At 18.2% G+C, this 27466-nt stretch overlaps 5 protein-coding genes across 5 annotated transcripts, besides 40 other annotated features; 3 read left to right on the top strand and 2 right to left on the bottom strand. All coding sequences in view use genetic code 6, as the record gives it.

The window, feature by feature from the left end:
* The first annotated feature begins 1 nt into the window (after position 1).
* Positions 2-56: a microsatellite.
* Positions 11-94: a microsatellite.
* A 41-nt stretch (positions 95-135) lies between these two features.
* Positions 136-268: a microsatellite.
* A 300-nt stretch (positions 269-568) lies between these two features.
* Positions 569-617: a microsatellite.
* A 1499-nt stretch (positions 618-2116) lies between these two features.
* Positions 2117-2155: a microsatellite.
* Positions 2156-2404: 249 nt separating this feature from the next.
* Positions 2405-2446: a microsatellite.
* Positions 2405-2447: a microsatellite.
* Positions 2415-2465: a microsatellite.
* Positions 2431-2499: a microsatellite.
* Positions 2464-2542: a microsatellite.
* Positions 2486-2557: a microsatellite.
* Positions 2558-2817: 260 nt separating this feature from the next.
* Positions 2818-2894: a microsatellite.
* Positions 2879-2912: a microsatellite.
* Positions 2913-3366: 454 nt separating this feature from the next.
* Positions 3367-3409: a microsatellite.
* IMG5_134320 (hypothetical protein) lies at positions 3380-5734 on the top strand (the record flags this gene model as incomplete). Its single annotated transcript, XM_004031881.1, has 1 exon — positions 3380-5734. A coding segment is annotated over one exon (2235 nt), but the record flags the coding sequence as incomplete, so codon positions are not given.
* Positions 5735-5841: 107 nt separating this feature from the next.
* Positions 5842-5875: a microsatellite.
* Positions 5876-5892: 17 nt separating this feature from the next.
* Positions 5893-5945: a microsatellite.
* A 51-nt stretch (positions 5946-5996) lies between these two features.
* Positions 5997-6122: a microsatellite.
* Positions 6002-6112: a microsatellite.
* Positions 6027-6051: a microsatellite.
* Positions 6045-6112: a microsatellite.
* Positions 6045-6113: a microsatellite.
* Positions 6112-10680, bottom strand: IMG5_134330 (hypothetical protein; the record flags this gene model as incomplete). Its single annotated transcript, XM_004031882.1, has 13 exons — positions 6112-6188; positions 6336-6521; positions 6825-6843; positions 6885-7366; positions 7440-7610; positions 7706-8434; positions 8571-8958; positions 9017-9555; positions 9602-9743; positions 9867-10003; positions 10053-10197; positions 10287-10468; positions 10527-10680. The coding sequence occupies 13 exons, from the start codon at positions 10678-10680 to the stop codon at positions 6112-6114; spliced, it is 3351 nt and encodes a 1116-aa protein (XP_004031930.1).
* Positions 7629-7704: a microsatellite.
* Positions 8483-8527: a microsatellite.
* Positions 10472-10519: a microsatellite.
* A 109-nt stretch (positions 10681-10789) lies between the features above and the next one.
* Positions 10790-10842: a microsatellite.
* Positions 10843-10865: 23 nt separating this feature from the next.
* On the bottom strand, positions 10866-12527 carry IMG5_134340 (hypothetical protein; the record flags this gene model as incomplete). The annotated part of the gene is made up of 5 exons (XM_004031883.1): positions 12509-12527; positions 12385-12424; positions 11926-12331; positions 11301-11507; positions 10866-11244 (listed from the first exon to the last, which is right to left on the bottom strand). Exons 1-5 carry the CDS (start codon positions 12524-12526, stop codon positions 10866-10868), a joined length of 1050 nt encoding a protein of 349 aa, XP_004031931.1. The 5' UTR covers position 12527.
* Positions 11040-11081: a microsatellite.
* Positions 12474-12498: a microsatellite.
* An 887-nt stretch (positions 12528-13414) lies between the features above and the next one.
* Positions 13415-13503: a microsatellite.
* Positions 13424-13501: a microsatellite.
* Positions 13504-15063: 1560 nt separating the features above from the next.
* IMG5_134350 (hypothetical protein) lies at positions 15064-18527 on the top strand (the record flags this gene model as incomplete). Its single annotated transcript, XM_004031884.1, has 11 exons — positions 15064-15089; positions 15346-15397; positions 16018-16095; positions 16161-16276; positions 16358-16373; positions 16611-16640; positions 16870-17122; positions 17172-17189; positions 17624-17725; positions 18170-18248; positions 18425-18527. The coding sequence occupies 11 exons, from the start codon at positions 15064-15066 to the stop codon at positions 18525-18527; spliced, it is 873 nt and encodes a 290-aa protein (XP_004031932.1).
* Positions 15499-15533: a microsatellite.
* Positions 15614-15641: a microsatellite.
* Positions 15959-16000: a microsatellite.
* Positions 18369-18419: a microsatellite.
* Positions 18528-18728: 201 nt separating the features above from the next.
* IMG5_134360 (hypothetical protein) lies at positions 18729-23977 on the top strand (the record flags this gene model as incomplete). The annotated part of the gene is made up of 6 exons (XM_004031885.1): positions 18729-20586; positions 20785-20927; positions 20979-22876; positions 22985-23225; positions 23266-23566; positions 23622-23977. 6 exons carry the CDS (start codon positions 18729-18731, stop codon positions 23975-23977), a joined length of 4797 nt encoding a protein of 1598 aa, XP_004031933.1.
* Positions 22885-22936: a microsatellite.
* Positions 22902-22959: a microsatellite.
* Positions 22928-22978: a microsatellite.
* A 638-nt stretch (positions 23978-24615) lies between the features above and the next one.
* Positions 24616-24692: a microsatellite.
* Positions 24633-24697: a microsatellite.
* A 1659-nt stretch (positions 24698-26356) lies between these two features.
* Positions 26357-26396: a microsatellite.
* Positions 26364-26397: a microsatellite.
* The last annotated feature ends 1069 nt before the right edge of the window (positions 26398-27466 follow it).

The following is a 27466-nucleotide window of genomic DNA, read 5'->3' on the forward strand; positions in this document are numbered from 1 at the left end:
AATATATATATATATATATATATATATAATTATTATATTTTTTTTATATATATATAATTTATTATTATCTGTTTTTTTATTCATATTATAATTACTATCTTACCATCTTTTTATCAAATTTATATGTTTTTTGAATTTTTTTTTTTATATAATCTTTTATATTTAAATTTATTTTTATGATATTTTTATAACTTATTTTATATTTTATTTGATTTTTTTTATTAATATATATTTTAAATGTTTATTTTTATATATTTTTTTTATTTTTTATTTGTTTTTGTATAATATTAAATATAATATTTTATTATATTTGATAAGCAAATTTAATATAAAAAAAATATATATATTTTTTTTTTTTCATAAATTAATTAAATCAAAAATTTATTTATAAATTTTTCTCTTAAATATATAATTCTTTTTTTTATTTAATATAAATTAAATTATAATTTAATTTTTTTTTTTAATAAATATTTATTTTATTTTTACATTTTTTTGTATGTTTAGCTTTTATATATTTAATATATATTAAAAGAAAAGAAAATTTTATCAATATTCACTAAACATTTTAAAAAAAAAAATCATAAAAGAAAAATAATAAAGTAATAATAATAAAAAAATTTTAAATAAATACTTGTAATAACAAAAAAAAATTTTCCTTCTAACAGAAATTAATAACCAAAAAATTATCGTATGTATAAATGTAATTTAAATAATAAAAATAAATTAATAAGTGACTGCTCCGATTAATATATATTTTTTAGTTATAATTCTTTTCGGAAAAATAGAATAATCTTTTAAAATATAGATTCTCAATTTCCTCATTATGAATTGTAAATATCATTAGCCTTATAGCTTTTAGAATTATGGAGCGTACTCGGTAACAAAATTATATACATATATTAAACTAATAACATAAAATAAATATCTACTGGCAAATAGCAAATAACTATTATTTGTAAAAGTACTGAATCGATAGGCAAACTAATAATAGTAAAATTAAAATAAAACCATATTAAATAATAATTTAAACTTGAAATTTTTTTTCTATAGTAAATCAAAATCCAAATGATGGTATTAGAAATTGTTTTCTTATTTTTGTTAATTTTATAATATTTAATCTTATATTATTTCCAAATAATTTACTTTAAATGATCTCAATATAAATATTTTTGAATAGACCTTTAGTTAATCTTAAAATACACTTTTTATTAATTTAGGACTAGAAAGAATATTCAGAAATTATAATATTTCGGTCGGATGAATCCAATTAAAGAGTTAATCTTTTCTCCCTTTATGCTTCATCTTAAGCTACTGTTTAATTATAAGATATCTTTATGAACCTAAATGTAATGAATCTTGGACTAAAAAAGAAATTTGCAAAATATATACAGAATTATTTTCCAATATTAAAATAAGAATTTTCTCCAAAATTTTACCATATACTTATATAGTATTTAAATTTTTTATAAATTATATCCCAATAGTGTTTATATTGGTTCATTTTAAGAGTTAAATAATTATATTTGCGATTCCCATATATACAATGCTCAAATAATAAATTATTTAATAGATATTCCTCATTTAGGCCCATGGACTTATTTTTAAAGAATTACTGGAATAATAGCCCAATAATTCAATGATAATAAAAATTTCATAGATTAAGAAAGGAATATATTACCTTTAATAAGTAATAATACATATAAATACAGTCCATATTACCTTTTTGATGCATAATATATTTGTATAAAAGACTCTTATTTTTAAGACTTATGATAATTTACCTATAAGCAATTAAATTAGAATTAATTTTAAGCTTTTTTTATTGATACTTAGGATTGTGAAGATTTTTTGATTTATATTGATTATTAAATTGTTCGAAAGACAATTAAATCGTATGATTGAAAAGTATTATAACATATATATCACAATGCTTCTAAAGAAATAATTACGATTTATAATTCACTGCTTATCACACTGGCTGGAAGTTATGTCAAAGTTTTCTTTGGAGATAAACTTGATTAGGTAAAGCCTAATAAGAATTAGGTATTAGAATTAGAGTTATTATTACTGTAAGTCTGCTTTATCAATCAAAATTTAGAAATTACATATAGGAATAATTTAATAATTAATATATATTTATAATTAATTTATTTATTTTATGTATTTATTTTACTTGAATAGTATATTATATTTTTTAAATTCTTATTTATTTATAATTTATATTATAAAATTAAAAAATATCAATTAATTAATATGTTTAATTAAAATAAAAAATAATTAATATTTATTTTTTTTAATAAAAGTAATATATATAAATATAAAATATTTGATATTATATATTTATTATTAATATTAAAATATAAAATAAATAATTATTAAAAAATATATGTATTACATATAAAAATAAACATTAAATAATTAATTTTAAAATTAAATATTATAATTTATTTTAAATATAAATTTATTTAATATTATTATATTTTTTATAAATATAATAATAATTTTTTTATTTTTATAAATTTAATAAATATATATATTTTTTAAGTTCTTAAAATTTTTTATTTAATATCTAATAATTTCTTAAATTTCATTAATTTTTTATTTTTTATTTTTTCCTTTTAATATTAAATTATTTAATAATTATAAAAAATTAATATATAAAAATAATGATACAATTTTCTAATATTTTCAAAAAAATACTTATAAAATAAAAATAATTTTTAAAATCTATTAAAATATATTTTATTTTATAAATTTAAAAAAGAAAATAGATAAATTAATATAATTAAGAATAATATTTATAAATATATATAAATAATTAAAATTATAAAATATGTTTTTATTATTAATATTTTTAAATATATATAATACCTTTATATTTTTAATATTATTAACTTTTTTATATTAATTAATTAAAAAAAAAGATTTGCGTTAAAATTATATTAATAATAAATAATTTCTTTTAAAAATAAATATATATAATATAAATTTAAATTATTTAAAAAGAAAACTTATATAGAAATAAAAACAAATAAATAAATAAATATTTAAAATAAAAAATCTATATACATATCTCAAAATAAATATTTGAAATCTTTTTATGAAAATGTTAAAAAAATATATTATTTGCATAAAAATTATTAATTATAAAATTTGTATCTTTATTTATATTATAATTTAAAATAAATATTTTTTTTATAGAAATAATATAATAATTATATTTTTTTCTAATTAAATAATATAACAATTTTTTTTAAAACGCAATTAAAAATATATTATAATATCTAAGCGTTTTTAAAAACAAACATAAAATCATAAAAATAAACATTTTAAAAGCTGAAAATAAAGATATAAAATCAAATAAAAAAATAAAAAAATTATTATATAAATAAAAAAATAAAAATGTAAAAATCCCTTTTAATAATAGTTTCATTAAGTCTTTTACTAGCAGTTATAACTGCAGAATAAAAATTAGTAACTAAAGAATTTGGTGCTGACAAATTTTCTTAATCTGATGTTTAAGGATGGACAGTATAAGGGCAAAAAAATCTTGTAAGTGAATGTGCCGGACAATCCGTATTCGGTGGTTATGACGCCTTCGGTTAAGGAGCAGTTGCCTCTAAAGTTTATAGCTCAGGAGTTCCTCACTATGAATTAGAAATATCTTTCGAATTATTCGCTATAGACTCATGGGATGATGAAGTATTTACCTTAAAGCTTGATGATAAGGTTGTATACACTTATTCTACATAATACAATAAAGTCCCTCCTTAAGGAGATAGAAAAATAAGTTGCGGAAGTACTTCATGGAGTGATAAATTTGTAGTCGTGAAAATGAATATACAACATAATTCTTAATAATTCAAGCTTGAAATGTCTTCTACATTAAATTAAGATGCTAATGACGAAAGTTGGGGTATTAGAAATTTAATTATAGTCGCCAATTTTGTAGGATATAACTCTTATACAATTTCTAGAGAATTCACATCCGATAATTTCTAAGAAAACGCTTAAGGATGGGTTTTAAGTTAACCTTTAATTAACCCTTTTACTACTTGCGGAGCTGACAAAATTTTCGGTGGTTACAATGCTTTTGGAGAAAAATTTGTTATTTCGAAAACTTTCAGTTATATTCCTGAACATTACGGACTTGTTGTTGATGTTACTTTATGGTTTATAGACTCTCCTGATGCCAATGATTACCTTTATGTTACAGTTGATGGTTAAAGATATAGATTTAACAGAGGATAATTCAACTTTGTTGAAAACAAAAAATGCGGAACTGAATAATGGGGTGAATCCACTTAAAGAGTTAATCTTTTCTTCCCTCATACTTCTTCCTAAGCCACTGTTTAATTCACTGATGATTTCGATGAGAAAAAAGATAATGAATCTTGGGGTATTTAAAACTTCGTGTTAACCGCTCTTACAGGAAACAGAGATAACTAAACACTTGTCGTAAATGAATTGTTTGAAAACGATTTCAAACAAGCCTCTGGCTGGAAATTATACCCAAACGGCTAAGACGTATCTACTAGAATCTCAAACTGTGCAGGAGCTAATCTCCTTGGAGGATACAACTAACTATCTAGAGAAGATATCTTTAAAATATTTACAGGATTACCTGGACATACTAACGTTAGAATATTTTTCAGACTTTTCGCTGTTGATTCTTGGGATAACGAAAACTTTAGAGTTTATGTAAATGATGTCCTAGTTTAACCTAAAATAGCTCCCTTTTAATAATCAAACAAAGTTTGTGGAGTAAATGGATGGGATGATAGTATAAGAAACTACTTGGTAGATGTTCCTCATTTAGGGTCTACTCTTAATTTAAGATTCGAATCTGATCTTGATTAGAGTGCTGATGATGAAAGTTATGGTATTAGAGATCTTAAAATATGGACTTATTATGGAAGAATTACTGGAATAGTTACCTAAGAATTAAATGATGATAGTAATTTCTTAGTTTAAGGATGGAACGTTACTCCTGCATTAAGTACTGTTACATCAAAATGTGGTCCTTATGCACTATTAGGTGGTTACAATGTTTTCGGATAAAATACTGTTGCTTCTAAAACATACTCTGTTTTAACTAAACATAACACTATTAAAATTAGTTTCAAACTCTTCTTTATTGATACTTGGGATAAAGAAGATTTTATCGTCTGGGTTGATGACTAAGTCGTAGGAAAAGTCACTAAATCAGAAACTTGGGGAGGATAATAAAATATATGTGGCTGGGATGCTTCTAAAGAAGAAATTTACGATTTATAATTCACTGTTTATCATACTGGAAATTCTGTTAAAGTTTCCTTTGGTGATAAACTTGATTAAGGAAAAACAGATGAATCTTGGGGTATTAGAGATTTAGTTATTACTACTTCTCAATCTGGTGATAAATCTTATGAAAATTAAGAAAAATGTGTCGTTATATTCTCTGAATAAAATTTCAAAGGTAACAAACTCACTGTATGCGAAAGTGATCCTAATATAACAAACTGGAATTAACCAATCTAATCAATATGGATCCCTTAATAAAATAGTCTTGTTTAAAGTAAAGTTCAAAAATTCAAAAAATCTTCTAAGAAATAAGTTTAATAAGTCATTTAATGATTTTATTAAATTATTATAAACAAGAAAAAATATTTAATATTTTTAATCTTTTATATTTTATATTTTTTTAATTAAATTTTTAAAATTTTTATATAAATAAGAAGAATTATATATTCATAATATAAATCTTTTAAAATATATATAAATAATAGAGTTTAGTATTTTAGAATTATGATAATACTAAACTAATTAACAAATTAGTAATAATTTTTTTCATTATTATTTATTAATAAAAATAAAATTAATATAAATATAATTACAAAATTAAATTTTTATTTATTTAATATTATTATTATTTATAAATGTAATTATTTTTAATATTATATATTTTCTAAAATTAATAAATACTAATAACATTATATTATTTTTAAAAAAAAAAATCATTTTTTATTTTTCTTTTATTTTTTAATTTTTTTTGATTTTTTTGATTTTTTTTTTGATTTTTTTTCTTTCGTTTTTTTTTTATCTTTTTATTTATCTTTTTTCTTTTCTTTTTCATTTTTTTTAGCATCTCTCAATTTTTCCAAAATGCTTTTTTGTAATTCTTAAAAATTTTCTTATTCTTTTTCTTCCTAAAATAAATTATTATTTTATATATATAAGCAAATACTTTATATTTTAAAATTTAAAAGCTTTTAGATAATATATTCATGCATTAATAAGTTAAATGTCCAACTAAAAAAATTTATTTAAAATAAATTAATATAAATAATAAATACTATGTCCACATTTTTTGCATGCTCCTGGTTTCACTGTAACCTATTAAGAGATAGCAAGATTAAATATACTTTTGGCTTTTTCATCTGCTTACGAAAATTAATTTTGATTTTAATCTTATTATATTTCATCTTTTTAATTTTAAATTGAATTCCATATGGAGTGTGATACTCCTGCTCCTGATGTACCTGTTCTTCAATAAGAAATTTATTAAAAAAACAAATATCAAATAGAAATTTACTAATTCTTACTTTTCCCATGTTTTTTTTTTTTTTTATTAATAGTTAATTTTTTATAATGTTTCTATTAAAAAAAAAAAGAAATTCTTTAAATGTTTTAAAAAAATTATTTTTTTTTTCTTTTTTTTTTTAAACAAAAAAATAATAATAATAATAAATAAATATATATTATTTTTAAAAAAATCTCTAAAATTCTATAAAAATAATAAAAAATTCATCAAAATTCAAAAATAAAATATTATATTAATTCACATAATACTTATAAATTTTCCTAAAAATAAAATTCATAAAATAAAAATTAAAATTAAATACTTCTAATAGAGAATGTCCACCATTAATATATTTAGTAACTCTTTTAATATTTTTATCAGATTTTTTACTTAAACTTTAAAATTCATTATTCCGGTCTTTATAATACAAAGATAAAGCATCACTTTAGTTAATATTAACAACACAATTTTTTAAAGTGTGGACAATAAAACAAGATATAGGTATGTTTTGAAATCTATCTTTCATAAATTAAGAACCTAAGCATCCTTAAATAATAGAAACTCTACCTTCATTAAGAATTGGATTTATTTGCATTTTAAATTTAAGCTATTATTCAGTAAGTGGCTATGAATTTACTATTACAGAAAAATAATTATAAGATAAATCATTCATTCCTGGAGGACAATTTTCGAATATTTCTTAAGATTTGTTTAAAGTATCTTTAAGTAAATCATCTAATTCTATAAAAGAATTAAATAAACATAAATTTTAAATATTATTTAGATTTCCACATGCTTATATTACTTTTTATATATTTTGTATTTAAAATCAAAATACATATAAATATATAATTATAAATATGTATATATATTGTACAAAAAGTTTATAAAATATATCCTCCATATCCAACTCCAATGAATTTTAAAGAATCTTTTTTAATGCTTATTTTGTTTTCATTATCTAATTTAAATAATAGGCTATCAATAATTTCTATTAAACTAGAATTCGTATAAATATATTCTTAATTAAATACTGTATAAGCTTATCCTATAATGTATTAAAAATTATATATATATATATATATATAAATATATATATATATATATATATATATATATAAATATATATATAAATATATATACCTGGTATATTAAATAATAAAATTTTCTTATTTTAACTTTTGTTTAATATAAATTCAAATATTTTCTTATATTCAAAAAAACTATCAAAAAAATCTTATTAAAATATAATAATTTCATTATTTTTATCTTTATTTTTTTCTTTTTCTTCTAACAAACAATAAGGAATAGCAGTATTATTATCAATTACAAAATATTAAACATCACTGCAATCAATAATAGGAGATTAATAATTCATTAATTCACAAACTTTTTATATATTAAGACTTTCTGTATGTTAAACATCCAATTCATCAAAAAAAGGTTATATAGGAGATGACAATTTGAATTTAGGAAGTTTTCTTAAATGTTAAAAATTCGTATGGCTATAATAAAGACTTTAATTTTATATAAGAACTGGATTTTTATTGTTATTTAAATCAGTAGTGAGTTATAATTTAAGTATTTTTCTCATCTAACTATCACTATTGATTTTTTTTTATAAATTTTTTTTTTCTTCAGTTATTTTAGCAAGTAAATATTAATCAGCATTGACATCTTTTCTTTTATATTACCTACCAGGCTTTTCTAATAATTAATTAATCTATTTTTTTATTTTTATTTATTATATAAATTAATATTTAAATACTGAATTTTTTCTTAATTATTTCATTTAAAAATTTGAATTTTATTAAAGATTTTAATTTAAAGGTTCATTATATAAATATTTAAGTTTATCATAATTTAAAAATCCTTTTTATAAAAATTAAATTTTTAAATGTATATATACAAATATATATATTATTTATTTATTTATTTATTTATTTATTTATTTATTTATCTATTAACATATTTATCTTCCATATATATATCATTATAATATATTTACCTAATGTTAATCTATTTACTTCTATATATTTTTTTGTATTTGAAAGTATTCTATTACTTTTATAATTAGTTTTTGACTCTGCTGTAATAATACTAGAATCAATAATCACATCTTATTCTAAATTTTAAATATTTTTTTTTATTATTGAAGTTTATGGTCTAGTCATTTTGCAAAATTTTGATTAAAATTAAAAACTGTTTTAGTACTAACTTTAGGGCATTAATTAAGTATTTTCAAGCTACGAACTTTATATAGATTAAGAACAATCATTAAGTTTTTATTATGAAGAATAATTTTTGGAAAACTTTAATTAAAAAGAATTTTATTCTTCAAAAGTTTTAGCAGCCAAAGAATATATTATAAAGCATGATTTGCAAATTTTTACATTCTTATATATTTATATATAAATATAAATAAATAAATATATATATTTATAATTATAAAACCTTATATAAATTTTCTAAATTTAAAGCTTCTGATGATTTATTTAAAAATGGATATAATTTAATTAATAATTCCTAATTTAAATTTTCTTCGTTAATTTAATGTTCATTTTCTCTATTACCTTTTCTAAAAATTTTATTTTTTCTTAACAAATTAATTACAGTTTAGGCATTTTTTCTCGTTTTTAAAACTAATTAATTCGATATTTCATGCGGAAGGCAAACTGCTAGATTTTCCAATTACTCCTTTTTAACACTAAAATGTTTTTTGTACTCTTCTAAAATATTCTTTCTCATAGCCAAAGGTCCTGTATTTTTCTCCAACATTTCATAATCGCAAAAATCACCTCCACATTTTTCAACTCGAAGTTTACTATAAAGGGTTGAAGAATAAGTCTTATAATCTTAATGAATATTCCTTGGAAGCTTCATTTCAGTTCCACATATTTTATATTAATTTTTTTTTGCCATTTTTGATAATTTATAAAATTCATTAAATGTTAATTCTTTTATTTCATATATATTTTCTATATCATATGGAGCTTTATTTATATTAATTTATATATTAATTTTTTTAAAAAAAAATACCATAATTATATAAATCTATATATAAATGTTTTATTCCCATAAATATTATACTATTGCTTTTATCTAACATAAATTTTGGTGAAAATTTTCTAATTTTTAATTTATAAGCTTTTTCAATAAACTCAGTTATTTTTATAGTCAACTTTTTATTTAAATATATTATATATATATATATAAAAAAATACATCTTATAATTTTTAATTCAATGCTAAATCAAAAGATTTAAAAAAAATCCTTTTGCCTCTTATAAATCCTTCTTTTTTACTTCTTTATTTTCATCAATAAATACCTAATCATTTTAACTAACATATCCTTTTTTATTTGAAAACGTCTTTTTATAAAATTTAAATCCTAATGGCATAGTATTTTCATCATGTCTATATTCAACATAATATATATCATCTAAAAAAATTAAATTAAAATTAATCTATATAAGAATAAACAAAATAACCTGCTTTTGATATATTATATACATATGATTAAATCATAGATATACTACTAGATTATTTCCCTTCCTTGAAAAGTTAAATAAGCTAAAATCCATTTAATGTACTTTATTTTTTATCAATATATCTAACAAATACTAATGAAGTATTCTTCTTTTTTTATGTTTTTAACATTTAATTAATATAAATAAAAAATGCATTTAAAAAGTAATTTTTTTTTTAATCAAAAAATTAAAAACCTACTTAGTATTTCTTATATATTCCGCTAAAGTAGATAAATTATCAATCCTTAAATCATCAACATGGTTTATCCCTAAAAAAAATTTAGCGATTTCAAATTAGTTAACCTTATCAGAATTTTTACTTAAAATATTTGTACATTTAGGTTTTTTTGAATTAAAAAACCACATAGAAGGATTACCTGTTTTTTTAGTTTTTTTTATTTTTTATTTTTTTAGTTTATTATTATTTATAATTACTTGATTCATATATTATTGTATTTGGTATTATTTCGTTAGACTTATGATTTTTCTTTTTGAATATTTCATAAAAATAAGTGGGTGATTTTAATTGAATATATTTTTCATCTCTTTTGTCTATTAATGGATCTTTATTTTCATATATTTATGTCATTTTATTTATTTTTAAATATATTTTTTATTAAGTAATTAATAGTTTTATTTTTTATTTTATTCTTTTTTTTTTTAAAAAAAAAAATTATTTATTTAAAATAATTATCATAAAAAAAAAAAATAAATAATTTTAAATAAAAAATAAAGGATTTAAAATAAAAAAAATTATAATCCATATTTATAGTTTCATATATTTTCATCAATTTATTATTAGTGTTCTATTTATATGTATATGCAATAAATTATTAATTAAAAAAATTACATTTAACTTTAAAAATACTAATACCTAATACAGTACAAAATTATATTGCCAAATTATATATAAGATGTGAATAAGCTACATTAAATTAAAAAGTCAAAATATATATAAATATAAATATAATATATATATATATATATATAAATTTTACTTAATAAAGTTAAAATAAAAGAAATCTAAATAACAATGTCTTCATTAACTAAAGCTTATCCATTAATATACCCAAAAAAAGTATTTGAAAAAATTGCAAATAAAATAAGGAAATTAGATTTTCTAAATTATTGAAATTCTACATTTGCAACATGGCTCATTTAAAGAATAGACTTTTTTTAAAAAAATAAAATAATATATTATTTATATACATATATATAAATGTATTCTTTACAACTAATTTACAAAAACTTAATCCATAAATATAAATAAGTAATAGACATTATCTTTCATAAACTTAAGAAGGACTAAAAAAGAATACAAAGAAAATAGTTAAATTAATAAAAAAATAAAAATTCATATTATATAGTGCTTTTCCCAAAGTATATATACCTTCTTTCTAAAAAATTCTAATAGCTCTAATATATATATTTATATATATATATATAATTTTTAGAATTTTTAGTAGTTTTTTTATAAAACTCAATCAAAAAAAAAAAGCCACAATTCATTTATTCTCGCCTTTTTTTATATCGATGAGTTATTTTTTTTTTAAAAAAAAAACGCTTTTATTTTATTAACATTTAAAAAAAAAAAAATTACAAGAAAAAAATAATACTGTTAAAAAGTAATAAAACTTTAAACCTATTTTTTTTTTTTTTTTTCTGTAATTCTTTTAATAAAATATAATCGACAAAAAATAAACTCAAGAAAATATTGATTATGTATTTTTTATATTTGATTTATATTTTATAAAATAAAATAAAAAACATTACTAATAAAGTAATATTTATATATATAATATAAATATAATATTTAATAAAGAAAAATAATTACATTCCAATAAAATTAAATAATCCAGCCAAACCAAAAAGAATTAACAAAATACATCTATATTCTAAATCAAAAATTTATTAATCCCACCAACTACTATCTACTAAAGCAGAAAAAAAAAAAATTAAACTAATTCCAAAGCATCCTTCAGCAGCTCCATTAATTATTGGAAGATACATAATATGTGTATAATACTTAAAAAATATATATATATAATTTAAATAATAATATTAAAAAAATACTTCTTCTAAAGTAGTGCTAAAAAATGTAAATGAACCCAATACTGCAATCAAAAGACTAATATAATTACTTCCATATTATAATGCAGTTGCTAAAGAAATTCCTTAAAGAATTACTATTATGCTATCAACGCCATGATCAAAAAGTAATCCTAAAGGACTTGAATTTCCTATATTTTATAAAAAATAAAATATTTTTTTTAAAAATAAATAAAATAAAAGCCTGTTTTTCTAGCTTATTTTCCATCTATATTATCAAAATTCTTTATTTTTTATTTTTAAAAAAATTATTTATTATTACTTTTTTTCTTGAAAAAAAAAAAAAAAAAAAAAAAAATTAAATTTACCATATATAATAAATGCATAACACCAATAAAAACTAAAAGAAAGGATTTATTTCTGCTTCTAATTATGTGGAATAGAATACCATAATTAAAATATGAGGAATAAGTACACAGAATAATCCAAACAGTGTTATCTTAAAATAATTTATTTATATATTAGACAAAAAAATATAAAATAAATATATACCACATTAGGCCTTTAAAGATATTATTTTATAAAATTTCAATAAATATATACAATAAATATTATTTTTTACGCTAATGCCTCAGGTGTATAACTTTTTTTATATATAAATATCATAATAATAAGTATAAATATTTGTCTAAAAATTTTAATATTTTACTTTAAACAAAAATTTGCTATTGGACTCATTATAAATTTATATAGAATCGAATGATCGATTCCTTGATATTTATAATTATTTATATTTTGTTCATCTTCAGGACGTAAATAATTATATTTTAATACAGTCATATTTTATTTTTTTTGATATTCTTAAAGCTATTTTTTATTTAAAATTTAATATATAACATAATTTTAGAAAATAAACTCAATTTAATTAAATAATAAATTTAAAAATTAGGTATATAAGTTTTGTTATATATTTTTATCAAATTTTGTTCTTATACTAGACATAAAAAAAATATTTATTATAAAAGATATGATTATTTAATTTTCTTACTATTAAATTTTTATTATATTTATAATTATTGAATTATTGTATAACAATTTTTTAGTTATAATTAATAAATAATCTTTTATTTGAAAATAAATAAATTATTTTAAAAATATTTTATATATGTATTTATATAAAAAAAAAAATCTAATATATATTAAAAAATAGAATTAACTTATAAATATTTTAATTTTTGATAATGTAAATATAATTATAACCTTAATATATAATTATAATTTATAAAATAAATAAATATTATAAAAAATAATTTAAAAAATTAACTAAAGATAATAATAAATATTATTAAAAAAATATAATATATGTTTATTATATTTAATTGAATATAAAAATTTAATAATAAACACTTAAAACAAATAATTATAATTATCAATTTTAAAACCCAAAAATTTTATATAATTTATATTTGCATAAAATAAAAAAAAACTATAAATTTATAAAGATTTTATTTTATTAAAATAAACTTAAAATAAAATATAAATAGATACAAAAATATAATATTTTTATTATAAATCATAATATATAATAAAATATTCTTATAAAAATTAGTAAATAGAAAATAATAAAATTTAAATTAGTCCAAATTACTACCCTTTTAACTTTCTAGTAACTTTTACACAATAAAATGAAATTAAAAAAAATTAACTTGACAAATATTTTTACAAAATACTAATAAAATCTGACTTAATTTTGATTAGTTTAATATTTTAAATATTTTATTATTTCTTTGAGTATATTAAAAATTGATTGAATAAATATATTTGCTATTAAGAAAAACACATTATAATTTTAAACATAAAATACAGGTAAATGTAATTTTTAAACTTATAAAATGCCTATTAGGCTTTTAAAAATTATCTATTTTAAAACATAACTACATAAATCAATAAAAAGCATTTAAAAGAAAAGATATAAAATATATTTTTTAATTTTTCCATTTTCTATATTTTTTTTAGAATTTACAAATTTCTAATATATACAAACAAAAATCAAAGGAAATACCTAAAGCAATTTTCATAATAATAAATGAATAAATTATATGATTATCTTGAATTTTAAAGGCGAAGAGTAAGTTAATTTAGACAAAAAATAATTTTATTTTAACTATTCGGAAAGTAAAATATACTTCGAAACAAACCAAACTGACAATGAAGATATAAAAAAATTAATAAAGTATTGATAAATGCTAGAATAGATAGATATAAAATCATAATTAAAAACAATAAGTAAAAATAAAGATATTATTATATACTAAAACTATCAAAAAAATAAATGATTTTTTTTATATCTATATATAATAATTTCTTATTTTTTTGAGAATATAAAGAAAAAACCTATATTATAAAGTATTTTCCATTATTAATAATAGGAGTATTTCAACCATATGGTATATAATCTCTTTATTAATTAATTTTTAGTTTAAAAATTTGAAATTCGATTTAACTTTTTCATGAAATTAATGTATTAATAAAATTCAAATACGAAATTGAAAACAAGAATATTATCTTTACTAAATAATTATATTTTTAACTATATAATTTAATTAATGATAAACTAGATGCTTAACTCTAAAGTGTAGAGACTTGGTATGATTGTAAAAGGAAAATTATATACTTAATATATGATTATATAAATAGTTTTAATTACTCATATTTATTTATGTTTATGTATTAGTTATTTCTTATAGTGTTAAAGTTTCTGCTTATGATAAATTTTTATTTTGTATTATTGAATATTCATTATATAATTAGTCTACTTTACTTATTCATTCTATGTTTTTATTTTGTATTTATTTATTTGATTCTTATTATTAAAATAAATATAAAATAATCAAGAATATAAAGAGGCTTTTAATTTTAATTAATGAATACTAAAAAGGGATTTTATGTGTAATTAATTAAATAATATAATTTTTTATAATATAAATGTAAAATAAAAAAATAATAAGTTACAAAAATACTCATTAATAAAGTTTAATTAAATGCAGATATTATTTATAATTAAAAAAGAAATCGAATAATAAAATATAATTATTTAATCTTAATATTAATTATAGTTATAAATGTTTTTAAATAAAATATAAAGTATATTAAAAATAATAAATTTTAAAGAAAATAAAATAAAAATTAATCTTATATTTTCAAGAGAATTAAATATATTAGAACTTAAAATCCTCTTATTATTGAAATATCTAAAAGTTAATTTAAATAGTATATTTTAATAAATTAAATAATATAATTTTTTAATTATATTTAAATAAATATTAAAGAAAATAATTCGAATATATAATATTTAGTTTATTTAATAATAATAAATATTTAAAATATAATAAACTAATTAATAATTTTTAAATAAATTATACTTTTTTTTATTTTTATTTTTAATTTTAATTCGTTTATTTTTTTCTCTATAATTTTTTTTTTTTTTTTTTTTTTTTTTTTAAATTACAAAATAATAAAATGCATATTTATAAAAAGAAACATAAATAATTTTTTTTTTTCAATGTAATTAAATATTTTTTTAAAAAACTATATATAAAGTTTATTAATATTAAAAAAAGCTAACATATATAATTAAAAAAAATAAATTTTATTTTAATATAAGAATAATATTATTAAGAAACAAAAAAAAAAATATGTTAAGTAGAAAATAATATAACAAAAGCGAGATTCTATGTTCAAGATGTTCAAAAGAAGAATATTAAAGATTAATTACAGTAATAGTTATACAATATTTTATAGCAAAAATAATTCTATATATAATAAATATTTTAAAAAATAAATATATTTAAATTAATAAAAAACTATATAATAATAGATGGAAATTATAAAAGGAAGAGTAATTTCACATCTAAATGAAAATTGTTCAAATAAAATAAGAACTTCTTTATATTCTGTATAATATATATAAAATTAATATAATTTTTATTTCACTTATTTATTTATATAAATAATATAAAGGGTTTTTCTTTAATTCCAAAAACTTTATTTAAATCATTTTAAAAATCTGCTAATATATTCTTTTTAGTAATTTCTTTAATTATGTTAATTAGAAATGATTTATCTCCTTTTAAAAAGTAAAATTATTATAAAATATTTTAATAAATCTCATTTATTTAGTTGGATTGTGATATTTTCATTATTATTTTATATTTTAGTTAACATAATAAAAGAGTATATACTTGATTTATATCGAAAGAATGTAGATGATAAAATAAATAAATAAAAATGCGAAGTAATTATAATTATATTAATTTTTTATACAAAAAAAATAACAAAAATATTAAAATTTTTTAATATATTTTTATTAATAACAATGTATTTTTAAATTAAATTTATAAAGTTAATTAATTTTTTTATTTAAATTTTATTAAAATAATATTAATTTTATAAAAAAAAAACAAAAAAAAGAGAGGAGTAATTAAGAACTTAAATTAAATTGTAAACTTATATATTATTAATAATAATAAAATATTATAGTTTAAATATGAATTTTAACAAACATATATTTATAAAAATAGAAAAAATTAAAAGTTTAAAAAAAAAAACAAAATAGCCATAAATTAAACCATTAAATCTGGTCTAGCTTTAAAATAATCGAATTTTACACATTAATAAGTAAAACTAATAAAATTATGAAAATATTATAAAATAATAAAAGTAAATTTAGCCAATACTAAGAAACTAAGATAATAATAATGTTAATAATAAAGAAGCATTTGAATATACATAATCCGTTTATTGGTAAGATATAAGAATAGGTGATATATTAAAACTTTATCATGGCGAAACAGCCCCAGCAGATCTCATATTATTAGATTCAAATAAAATAAGAGATAAATAGGCTATATGTTTTCTAGATACTTATTAAGTAGATGGAAAAGAAGACTTTAGATTGATATATGCTAGTTCATCAACAAGAAGTTTTATTTTATTTTTCTAATTTAAAAAAAATAATATAAAAAATTATAGTTGCGAATCTCAAAGACAGTAAAAAATCATATTTTAATAAGTATAGGCAAATATTAAACCTAAAATTATCATATGAAATCCCTAATTCTGACTTATCATAATTTAACGGATAATTAAGGCTTAAAAAAGACCCAAAAATCGAATATCTTTCGACCGATAATTTCATACCAAGAGGATCTATTATATATTTATAAAAACCTAAAGATTGGTATATATATAAAATTATATATCAGTAAAAAATAATAGGGTTTTTGCTTTAGTGATACAAACAGGAATGAAAACCAAAATAATGGTTGAAAAGAATTTAAAAATATTAAAAAGCAGCTACCTTGAAGGTTAAATACAATAGTTTTTTCTAGCGAACATAAGTATAGTAATAATATTCGCAATAGTAAGTATAATTGTATTAATAGCCAAAAGTAAAGAACTTAATTTTTTATTAGACTAAGTAGACCCTAATATGGCTGATTCGGTACGTTTTTTAGCCTATATAGTGTTATATTCGTAAATGATTCCAGTTTCAATACACGGAATATTAGATATTGTAGCTTTAGGTAATAAATATCGACTTGAGAAACTCATGACTAATAAAAATAAGAAAAAAGACTATTTTAGAGTAGTAAATCCTTCTATATTAAGTAATTTAGGACAACTAGATTACATTTTTATGGACAAGATTTTTTAAAAAAACTAGAAGGAAATTTCTCGAATTACAGTTTAGAATGAGGATTTTCTTTTTGATATAGAAAAACTATATAAAGACTTAGAGTTTTTTAACAAATAATAGCAGTAAGAAAAAGTCTAAACTTTAAATATATTAAAAGAAGTAGAAGATTTATATAAAAATATTGATAAATAAGAACGAATTACAGAATCTTGTTAAAAAGAATTAGAAATACCTTCCGAACACAATATAATAGATACTAAAATAAACTATATAAATAGCATAAGAATATTCATAATTACCGAAAGCTAAAAAATCTTCAATAATAATTAAGTTATGGACACTTAATTATCTACTAAAAACGACTTTTATTCCAAAAATATTTCTTAATCTTCCCTTCCTTCTTAAGAAAAGTAATTAAAAAAGCCCGAAAATATCCTAAAACTCCAAAATATATAAAAAACAGCTTTTTAAAAATCAAGTGTTTTCAGTGAATATTCGCATCTCCAAAAAAGCTCTAATATTAATTTTTCTTAAAAAATATAGAAAATTTAAGAAAATATACAAAATAATTAAATAATATATAAAGAACATATCGTCCAGTTATTAATAAATATGCTAATATGTAACCATATAGAGCCTTCTAAATTGGATTATCTCGAAAATATAGAAAATACAACCCTTTAAACTGAAAAAGAGATATTAAATTTCGCTAATTTATGTGGTTTTAAGCTTTTTTAATTAAAAGGGAATATGTATATATAGGTTTATAGGAAAACAATCATCTAAATATATGAAAAAATGTTCAATTTTCCTCGAGGAGATAAAAAAACACTCTCGGTTGTCGTTTAAATAATTTTCGGAGAAAAAAAACTCCCAAAAATTCCAAATATATGCTTTTTTGTAAGGGAGAACCATCTCATATAAGGAATAAACTTTCCATAAATTTAAATGAAGCGACTATTTTCGATTAAATAATCACCAATTATACTAAAAAAGGTATCCAGCCAATAGTTTATGCATAAAAGGAACTAAATAATGAAAAAGCAATGAGATATATAGAAGTTTATAAAGGAATATAGACCAATCCTTAGGCATAGGAGGAAGAACTTAAATAACTAGGCATTGAATTCGAGACAGATTTAGAATATGTGGGCATTTGTGGGTTTTAGAATAAAATAAATAAAGAAATAAGACCACTTATAGATTTTGTATAGAATTCTAAAATGAATTTGTATGTACTTTCGAATGAGAGTCAAGAACAGGTTTTCAATAGTGCTATAAATGCTAAAATATCGGAAGGATTTGGAAAAAACGCAAATAAATCTTATCTTTTTATCAGTGAAAACAAGCATGATGAAGTGTGGAATTAAATCCGTTCAATTTTAAACGAATTAAAAGAGATTTTTTCCTAAAAAGAAAATCCCGAAAATAGTAATTTATAAGCAGAAAACAAAAATTCCTTAAAATAAATAAAATCTCTTGAAGAAATAAACAATGAAGAACAATACTTAAAAAATTTCAATTAAAAAAATATCAACAAAAAAGATTAAATCTACCAACTTCATTTAAACGGAAAATCCTTCGAAAAAATTATCCAAGATAAATCTCTATTACAGCACTTTACATTTATACTTTAATTCTGCAAAATAGTAATAGGTTATAATATTGACGCGAAAATAAAAGGATAACTAGTAAATATAGTTAAAAATAAAATGCTTTTTCATCCCATAGTTTGTGCCATAGGAGATGGTTACAAAGACTTCCAAATGATGAAAAACGCAGATATATCAATAGAAATAGTGCCCTAAAATCAAAATATTATATAAGTAAATGCTGGTGATATATAAATATCTAATTTAGGTTAAATAAAAGACCTTATTTTAATATAAGGAATGAGTGTATTTTTTAGAACTTAAAATGTGGTTTATTTTTTATTTTATTAAGCTCTACTTTTCGGAATGCCCTTGTTTTATTTTAATTGGTATTCCTCTTTTTTAGGAACTTCCTTTTTTGAATCCATATGGGTTTTTTTTTACAATTTTATCCTAAACACAACCACTTTGGTTACATATGGAGTTTTCGACAATCCGTTTAATAATACTGTACTTAAATTTTTCCCTTCCTTATACGTAGCCGGATAACTAGAAAAAGACAAAATACTTACCTCTTTTCTGCTAAAAAGTGTACTCGAGGGAATTCTTTAAGGCACAATAATATACTACGTATCTATATATATAGTTTCTCGTTCTTTAAGTTTAGAAGGCTATGTTTCTGACTTTGGAATGATATAAATAGTAGTATTATATAGTATTATTGTAGTCTTTAACTTCAAAATAGCCTTTTGGTGTTAAAGTCATAAAGTCTAGTGTATATGGATTAGTTAATTAATTTTTATAGCCATGGTTGTAGGTTATGTTTATATAAACTAAGAAGGCTATTTTGCAAGTTGGAATTGGGTAATTACTTCTGCTTAAATTTTCAATAGAGAAGATACTATTTTTTGCTTGGTTTTTAATATTTTATGCTGCCTAGTTTTGTCACATTTTGTTAATGTTTTTTTAGTTGAATTTCTATTGCCTAATACTTATTAATAATAAAGTATTTATATTAGTTAAAATAAAATAAGTTGGAAAAGTCTCACAAATGAACTTATTATTGAATAATGTTTAAAAAGAGAAATCGATTTAGGAAATTTAATTAAAAAAATCTTCAAAAAATCATCTATTATTGAATAATCAGTCCTTGACAGTAAAAAAAAATATAAATATATACTAATTATTAATATTTTTTTGAAAAAAAAAAAAATAACTCAATCAAAAAAAAAAAAGATATTTCCTATTTTTTCTTTCGTCTTTTTTTTTTTTTTTGATAGAGTTTAAAAAAAAAAATTACAAAAAAAATAAAAAAGTAATAAATATATATATATATATTTTTTTTTTTTATTAGTGGTAAGTGCATGTGAATCAGATGTTAGTGATATGTAATTAAATGTGTTTTCTCTTACTTTTAAAGACTAAAAATTAGAAAAGAAATATAAATATGAACGCATGCCTTCAAGTTCTTATAACTTTAGAATAATGTATACAATAGTAAAAAAATAATAATGATAAAAAAATATAAATTTTCTAAATAAATAAAAGGTAATTATAATACTTGGAATTTTCACGATAATAGATTCTATATTAGACTCGTAATTAGATTAAATAAAAGGTTTTATCCGTGCTAGTTTTGTGATATTTTATTTCATCCAAATATTAATAATATACCATTATAAATTTCAATAATACTATTACAAATTATGCTTTTGGCTCTTATTTACAGCCACATCATGTAAAATAATATTAGACTGGATAGGTTTATCAATTAATACATCAATGGTAACAATGATTGGTACATGTATATTGACATTTAATTTCAGTTTAAATATATGGGAAATATTATTATTAAATATAATAAATACATCAAGTTTTATTGCCAAAATAATATTTTTATATTATGACAAGAGATATAATAAAGTAAACAATATAATAGAAAGTGATTTAAATAAATTCTTTTTAATCGCTTCTTTTGTAATAATGTTATTTTACGTTTTTTTACTTTCCATATACGTCATCTTCAAAAACGAAAAAAAAAAAAGGAAATACTTCATAGCCTAACAAGACATTAAAAACACTCAAAGCATAAATGACGGAATATTATCAATTCTAGTCCCTGAATTCGTATAAAATAAGCTAAACTCAGGTAAATTTGAAATGGCAGACGACTAGGACGAAGTAGCTATTTTATTCGCCGACATTTGTTGCTTCGATGACATAGTAGAGGAAGAATAAAACAACATAGTTCCTTTGTTAGACGATATTTTCCGTATCTTCGACTTAATATGTGAAAAATACGGCGCGTAAAAGATCGAGACAGTGGGTAAGACCTACATGGCAGCCACTGGTATAAAAGAATGCGAAATAAATATCCCAGAAATCCTAAAACAACGTGGCAAAGGTGAAAGACTAGTCTCTATGGCCAAGGAAATCATGGAATAAATGCAGTACATAAAATGGGGTAAAAATTAAGAACCAATCCAATTAAAAATCGGTATAAATAAAGGAGAAGTAATGGCTGGAGTAATTGGGAACCCAAAACCTCAATTTTCCCTAATAGGAGATACAGTAAATACAACATCTAGAATCTGCGCTTAGTGTTCTTATGGAAAGATCCTTATTTCAGAAAAAATCAAAGAAGAAGTAAAAAGCATGAATCACTCATTTAAACCTATATCTTGGCAGCCTAAAGGGAAAGACATGATGACAGCATATTAAATAGGAGGACTTTAGACTGCTAAAAAGTTACAAGTAGCAGTTTACAGTCTGAATAAATTAAATATTGGAGATTAGGATAAAAAACACGTTAAAAAAGATAATATTATAAATGCTTTTATTTTAGGAAACGGAAGTAAAGTTAATGTCCCTTAAGGTACTTATTAATAAATAAAAGATGAATGTGAAGGACAAGATCATGTAAATTAGAAAAATCATATTCTATAATAGTAAGATGAATATGAGGATGATGATGATGATGATGAAGATTTAGATTTCGATATTATTGAAGAAAATCCCTAGTTTTAAGAAGGAGATATTAAAAATAATTTATTTTTAGAATTAAGTCAAAATGTAAGTGAATAAACTATTTATAAGTTTAAATCATAGTTAAAAAAAAATAATCTATAAGTAAATTAAATCATGATTTTATTATTAACTTTACTTTATTTTATAAGTACTATGTTTTTAATTACAGTAAGGCTTACCCTAGATTATTATTATATTATTTTTGTATTAAGAGGAATTTATTTCTTGTTTTTAATATTAGCTTATATAATATTACCCAAAGCTTTTCTAAATACAACTTATAAATACATTACATAGTTTATTCTTATTTATGGATGTTTTCCTTCACTTTTATAAGGCTATTTTTCAAAATATGATGATTTCCTTCTAATATAAATAATAGAGGCTTTAATTATTTATATGACTTCTTCTTATATTGTGTAAACAGATATAAATACATAAATATATATATATATATATATATATATATATATATATATTATTTTTTTATATATATTTTTTTTTTTAATATTTTTATTTATTATTAGAATTTTTAATTTTGTTGATATTCTTATCTATACTGTACTTATTAGTATATTGTTTATTGGACTTAATTATGAAGAATTAAGCATACCAAATTGTTTCTTTTTCTGGACTTTTTGTACTCTCATAATTTATAAAAACTATATATATTTAAAACAGACTTACAAAAATTACAATTTTACATAAAAGATAAACATGAAAAAAGACAAAATGTAAAGCCTTGTCAATTAATTATTACCAGCAATAGTAAAAAAATTAAAAAAAATAAAAATAAAAATATAAATAGGCCTTAAATAAATTAAGATCATAAGGAAATCTTACTGATAAAAAAGGTCTTACAGACGAATTTGAAGATGTCACAATTTTATTTGCAGATATTAAAGGATTTACTGAATTTTCAGATAAAGTAAAGGAACCTAAAATAGTTTTAAAAATGCTAAAGGATTTGTTTGAAGGATTTGACTAATTATGTGTTAAAAACAATGTCTTTAAATTATATACAATAGGAGATTGTTATGTGGTTTTGAGTTTTGTATCTGCGTAAAGACAAAATACACAAGAAGAAAAATGCTAAGAAGCTAAAAATGGTTTAATATTTTTACAAAAATTAAATAATAAATATATATATGTATATAATAATAGTTGTAAATTTAGGATTAGAAATGATAGAAACTATAAATCATATAAGAAAGGATTACAAATTTTTAAATATGAGAATAGGCATTCATACTGGTAAAAAGATTATTGGAGGCATTATTGGAACAAAAGTAGTAAGATATGATGTATATGGAAGAGATATCAGAATTGCAAATAAAATGGAATAAAGTGGTGAACCTGCAAAAGTTATGATTAGTAAAGACACAAAAGATTGGATAGAAAAAGAAAAAAATCATTCTTATATTATTACTAAAGCAAAAGAAGTTGATATTGTTAGCAAAAATAAACCGACTGAAACTATTAATACCTATTATATAAATAAAAAAGCTGAATTTTAATGAAAATAAAATAAAAAATACATATATATATATTATATAAAGCTATATATAAATGAGAAAAAATCAAGAATACATAAAAATATGTATATATATATATTAAAAATATAAATTGATCTATTTTTATTAATCTATATATTTTTTCAAAAATATCAGGCATCATGTGTACATTAAATACAATTGTAATTAATTATGCATTTTCTATGATAAAGTTAATTACATTTTTAACATAATCCTGTATTTTCAATATCACAAACGAATATAATTTCTTAATTATTAATATCATTTTCATCTTATTAATTATCATCAATTTTACAAATTTAGCATACGTTACCTCTTTTTCTACAATCCTATTTTATAAAGATAAATTAAATATATATATATTCATTAAATAGATTTTTTTTAAAACAAAATACATAACATTATTGCATATGTTAGAATAATAAATCATATTACTCTTGCAAAAATTTAGCCAAAGATCCGTTAGAAATATCATAAAGATTTTTTAAGCTAAACCAATTTACTTTTAAACACATATTTAGAAGATTTTATAATTAATCATCAACAAATTATGAATTACAAATAATATCATATAATATATGTATTTTTCTCTTTAAAATCTAAAAAGAATATTAAAAATAGAAATAAATAAAAATAAATAATATAAATATATATATATATATATATATATATATATATATAAATATATATATATATATATTATATTTATTGTACTAATTTTATTTTTTACCATAAAATCAAATACTAATTTATTATTTAAAACTAGCTTATCATTATATTCAAATTACAATATAGGTTTTTAATATAAAAAATTAATTTCATATATTGATTTTTTAGAAATCTTGTATCCTTTCAAATCAAAATTTTCCATAGCCTTCCACCAAATCGGCCTTTTTTCTAATGAAATGCATTCAGTACAATGCCAAAATCCAGTATAATAGCAAAATCTAGCATTATTCTAAAAATATTGATAGAATAATTATATTTATATAAATATAATTGTATAATATATATTTATATATATTATTAATTTATTTGATTTATTTTTAACTGAATTTTTTTGTTATTTTTTATAAATCTAATCTAAAAAAATAAAAAAAAAATTACAAAAAATTAATTTTTTTTATTTTTTTGTTAGATATATTGAGTTTTTTTGTTTATATATATATATAATATTATTAAATTTTACCTAAATAATATATAGTCCTTTAGAAATATTTTTTTAACATTCATAACATTTATATTATTAATCTTCGATCTATATTATTTAAAAAATAATAATAAATAAAATATTAATATAATTATAATATACTCTTCTTTCGTTTTCATTATATTTCGGTCTAAATTTATATTCAGAATTTTAAATTTCAAACTAAGTTTTAAAAAGAACTTCTGAATTTCTCATTTTATTCATTCCTTAATTTTACATTTGCGTATTTCTAAATAAAAATTATTAAGAATCCGAATTTCCCATTGTATTTTTATCGAATTTTAATTTATCATAAAGTGCATTTGATTATCTTTCTTTGTCTTTATGTGCATTAATCATATCACTTATTCTGTATTAGAAGCTACTTTTTCTTTCCAAAAGAGGATTTTCATCTGTTTACTTTATAATATATAAATATATTTTTTATAATTTATTTATTAAAAATACTTTTAAATCTTATTATTATTATTTTTTTATTAAAATGCTAGCATTTGAATTCACTCTTGATATATTGTTTTGTTAATTTTCAATTGAAAATCTATTATTATTACTATTATTTATAGCTTTGAGATTATCAATAGAAGCTTTACTTCCTTCATTTATATGTTTATATTCTTATTATTAATTAACCTTTTATTTTAGTTATTTTTATTACTCTATTAATTATTAGATTGTCAAATTGTAAGTTTATTATAAAAAAGTATCATAAGACTTACAAATATTGCCTTCGATTTTCAAATTAATATTCTATAAAGTAGCTGTTAATTACAAAATATTATAAAAGTTTTCTTTTAGGCAACTATTTTATAAATAAATTTCCAGTATATTTTTATTTGACATTGTTTCTAAAATATCTAATACTCCTTTTTATTATAATTCTAACATTATCCACACAAATAATTTCTAAGACGATTATTTTAAAAATTGCATTTTATTTATAATAAATTCTAATGGATATCTGGGCATTAAGTTTTCACAAAAATATAAAAATAAGTCTTTTTTTAAACTCTCGTCTTATATATTATGGGCTAATATTTATAATATTGACATTACAATTTATTTTAGTTCCTCTCCATCACCTTTTAATATAATTTAATCAGTTTCACTTGCTGCTATTTATAATTGAAATATTTAATCTTCATATTTTTAAACAATTTTATCTTATTTTTATTTTTTTATTTTATTTTTATTTTTACTATATATATTACCTGTCATTTTTTTTTTTTCTAGATTGTATATTTTTTATTTATTATATAATTTTTTTTTTTTTTTTTCTAAAAATAAAAAATTATCTATAAATTATTTTTTTCTTAATAATTAAATAATAATAATTATGTATAAAATAAAATTCAATAATTATAAATAATTAATTTCATAAAAATTTCAAAATTAATTTTTTTTTACATTAAGCATTCTTTAAAGTACACTAAATCGAAATTTTAATTATCATACTAATTAAAAAACCCTAAAAGTCTTAAATTTTACTCCATTAAATCAAAAATCAACTACTTTTATTTAATTTATAAAAATCCATCAAATTTATAACAAATAATCCTCAAAACTCCCACAAACTCACAATTTTTAAGCAAACTCTAATTCAATCCAAAAAAGCTAATCAAAAAATTTACACAACTTACAATTTCAAATTATTATTCAACTAAAATTTTATAAAAAAATTAAATTATTCCCATTAAACCTTAGAATATTCCTCATAAGGGTTAATATTTAAAGCCAAAAGAATTCTATTTTAAATTTAAGGTTTATTTTTATTAAGAAAATCTTAAAAATATAACTTAAAAAGTTTAAGAAGTACAAATTTTTGATTTTATTATGAATTATAATAATGCATTTATATATGAATTTGATCACTTTGTTCTTTCAAATTCGAATTTTGTTAAGTTTTCAATTTTAAAAAATCCAAAATATCATTAGATTGATTAGACAACTCGAAAAAAACTGATATTTTTTTCTTATTTTCCTTTTAAAAAAATGTTTTATTTCTCTATTAAATTTAATCCAAAATTTAATTAATATATATATTATTTTAATTAATTTCTTATATTTCATCATTTATTTATTATGTAAAGGAATTATTATTATTATCAGTTTAATTTTTTTCAATTTTTACTAATTTTTTTAAAGGTATTTTATATTTATAATTAATTGTCTGATATTCTTTTAAATTTATTTGACTATAAAATTTATCTGATTTTAATAAATTATTTATAGATTAATAATTTTCTATTATTTCTGTATTTATAATT

This window comes from Ichthyophthirius multifiliis (assembly GCF_000220395.1).
Source record: "Ichthyophthirius multifiliis unplaced genomic scaffold scaff_1120509251047, whole genome shotgun sequence".
In the NCBI taxonomy this organism is placed as follows: domain Eukaryota; phylum Ciliophora; class Oligohymenophorea; order Hymenostomatida; genus Ichthyophthirius; species Ichthyophthirius multifiliis.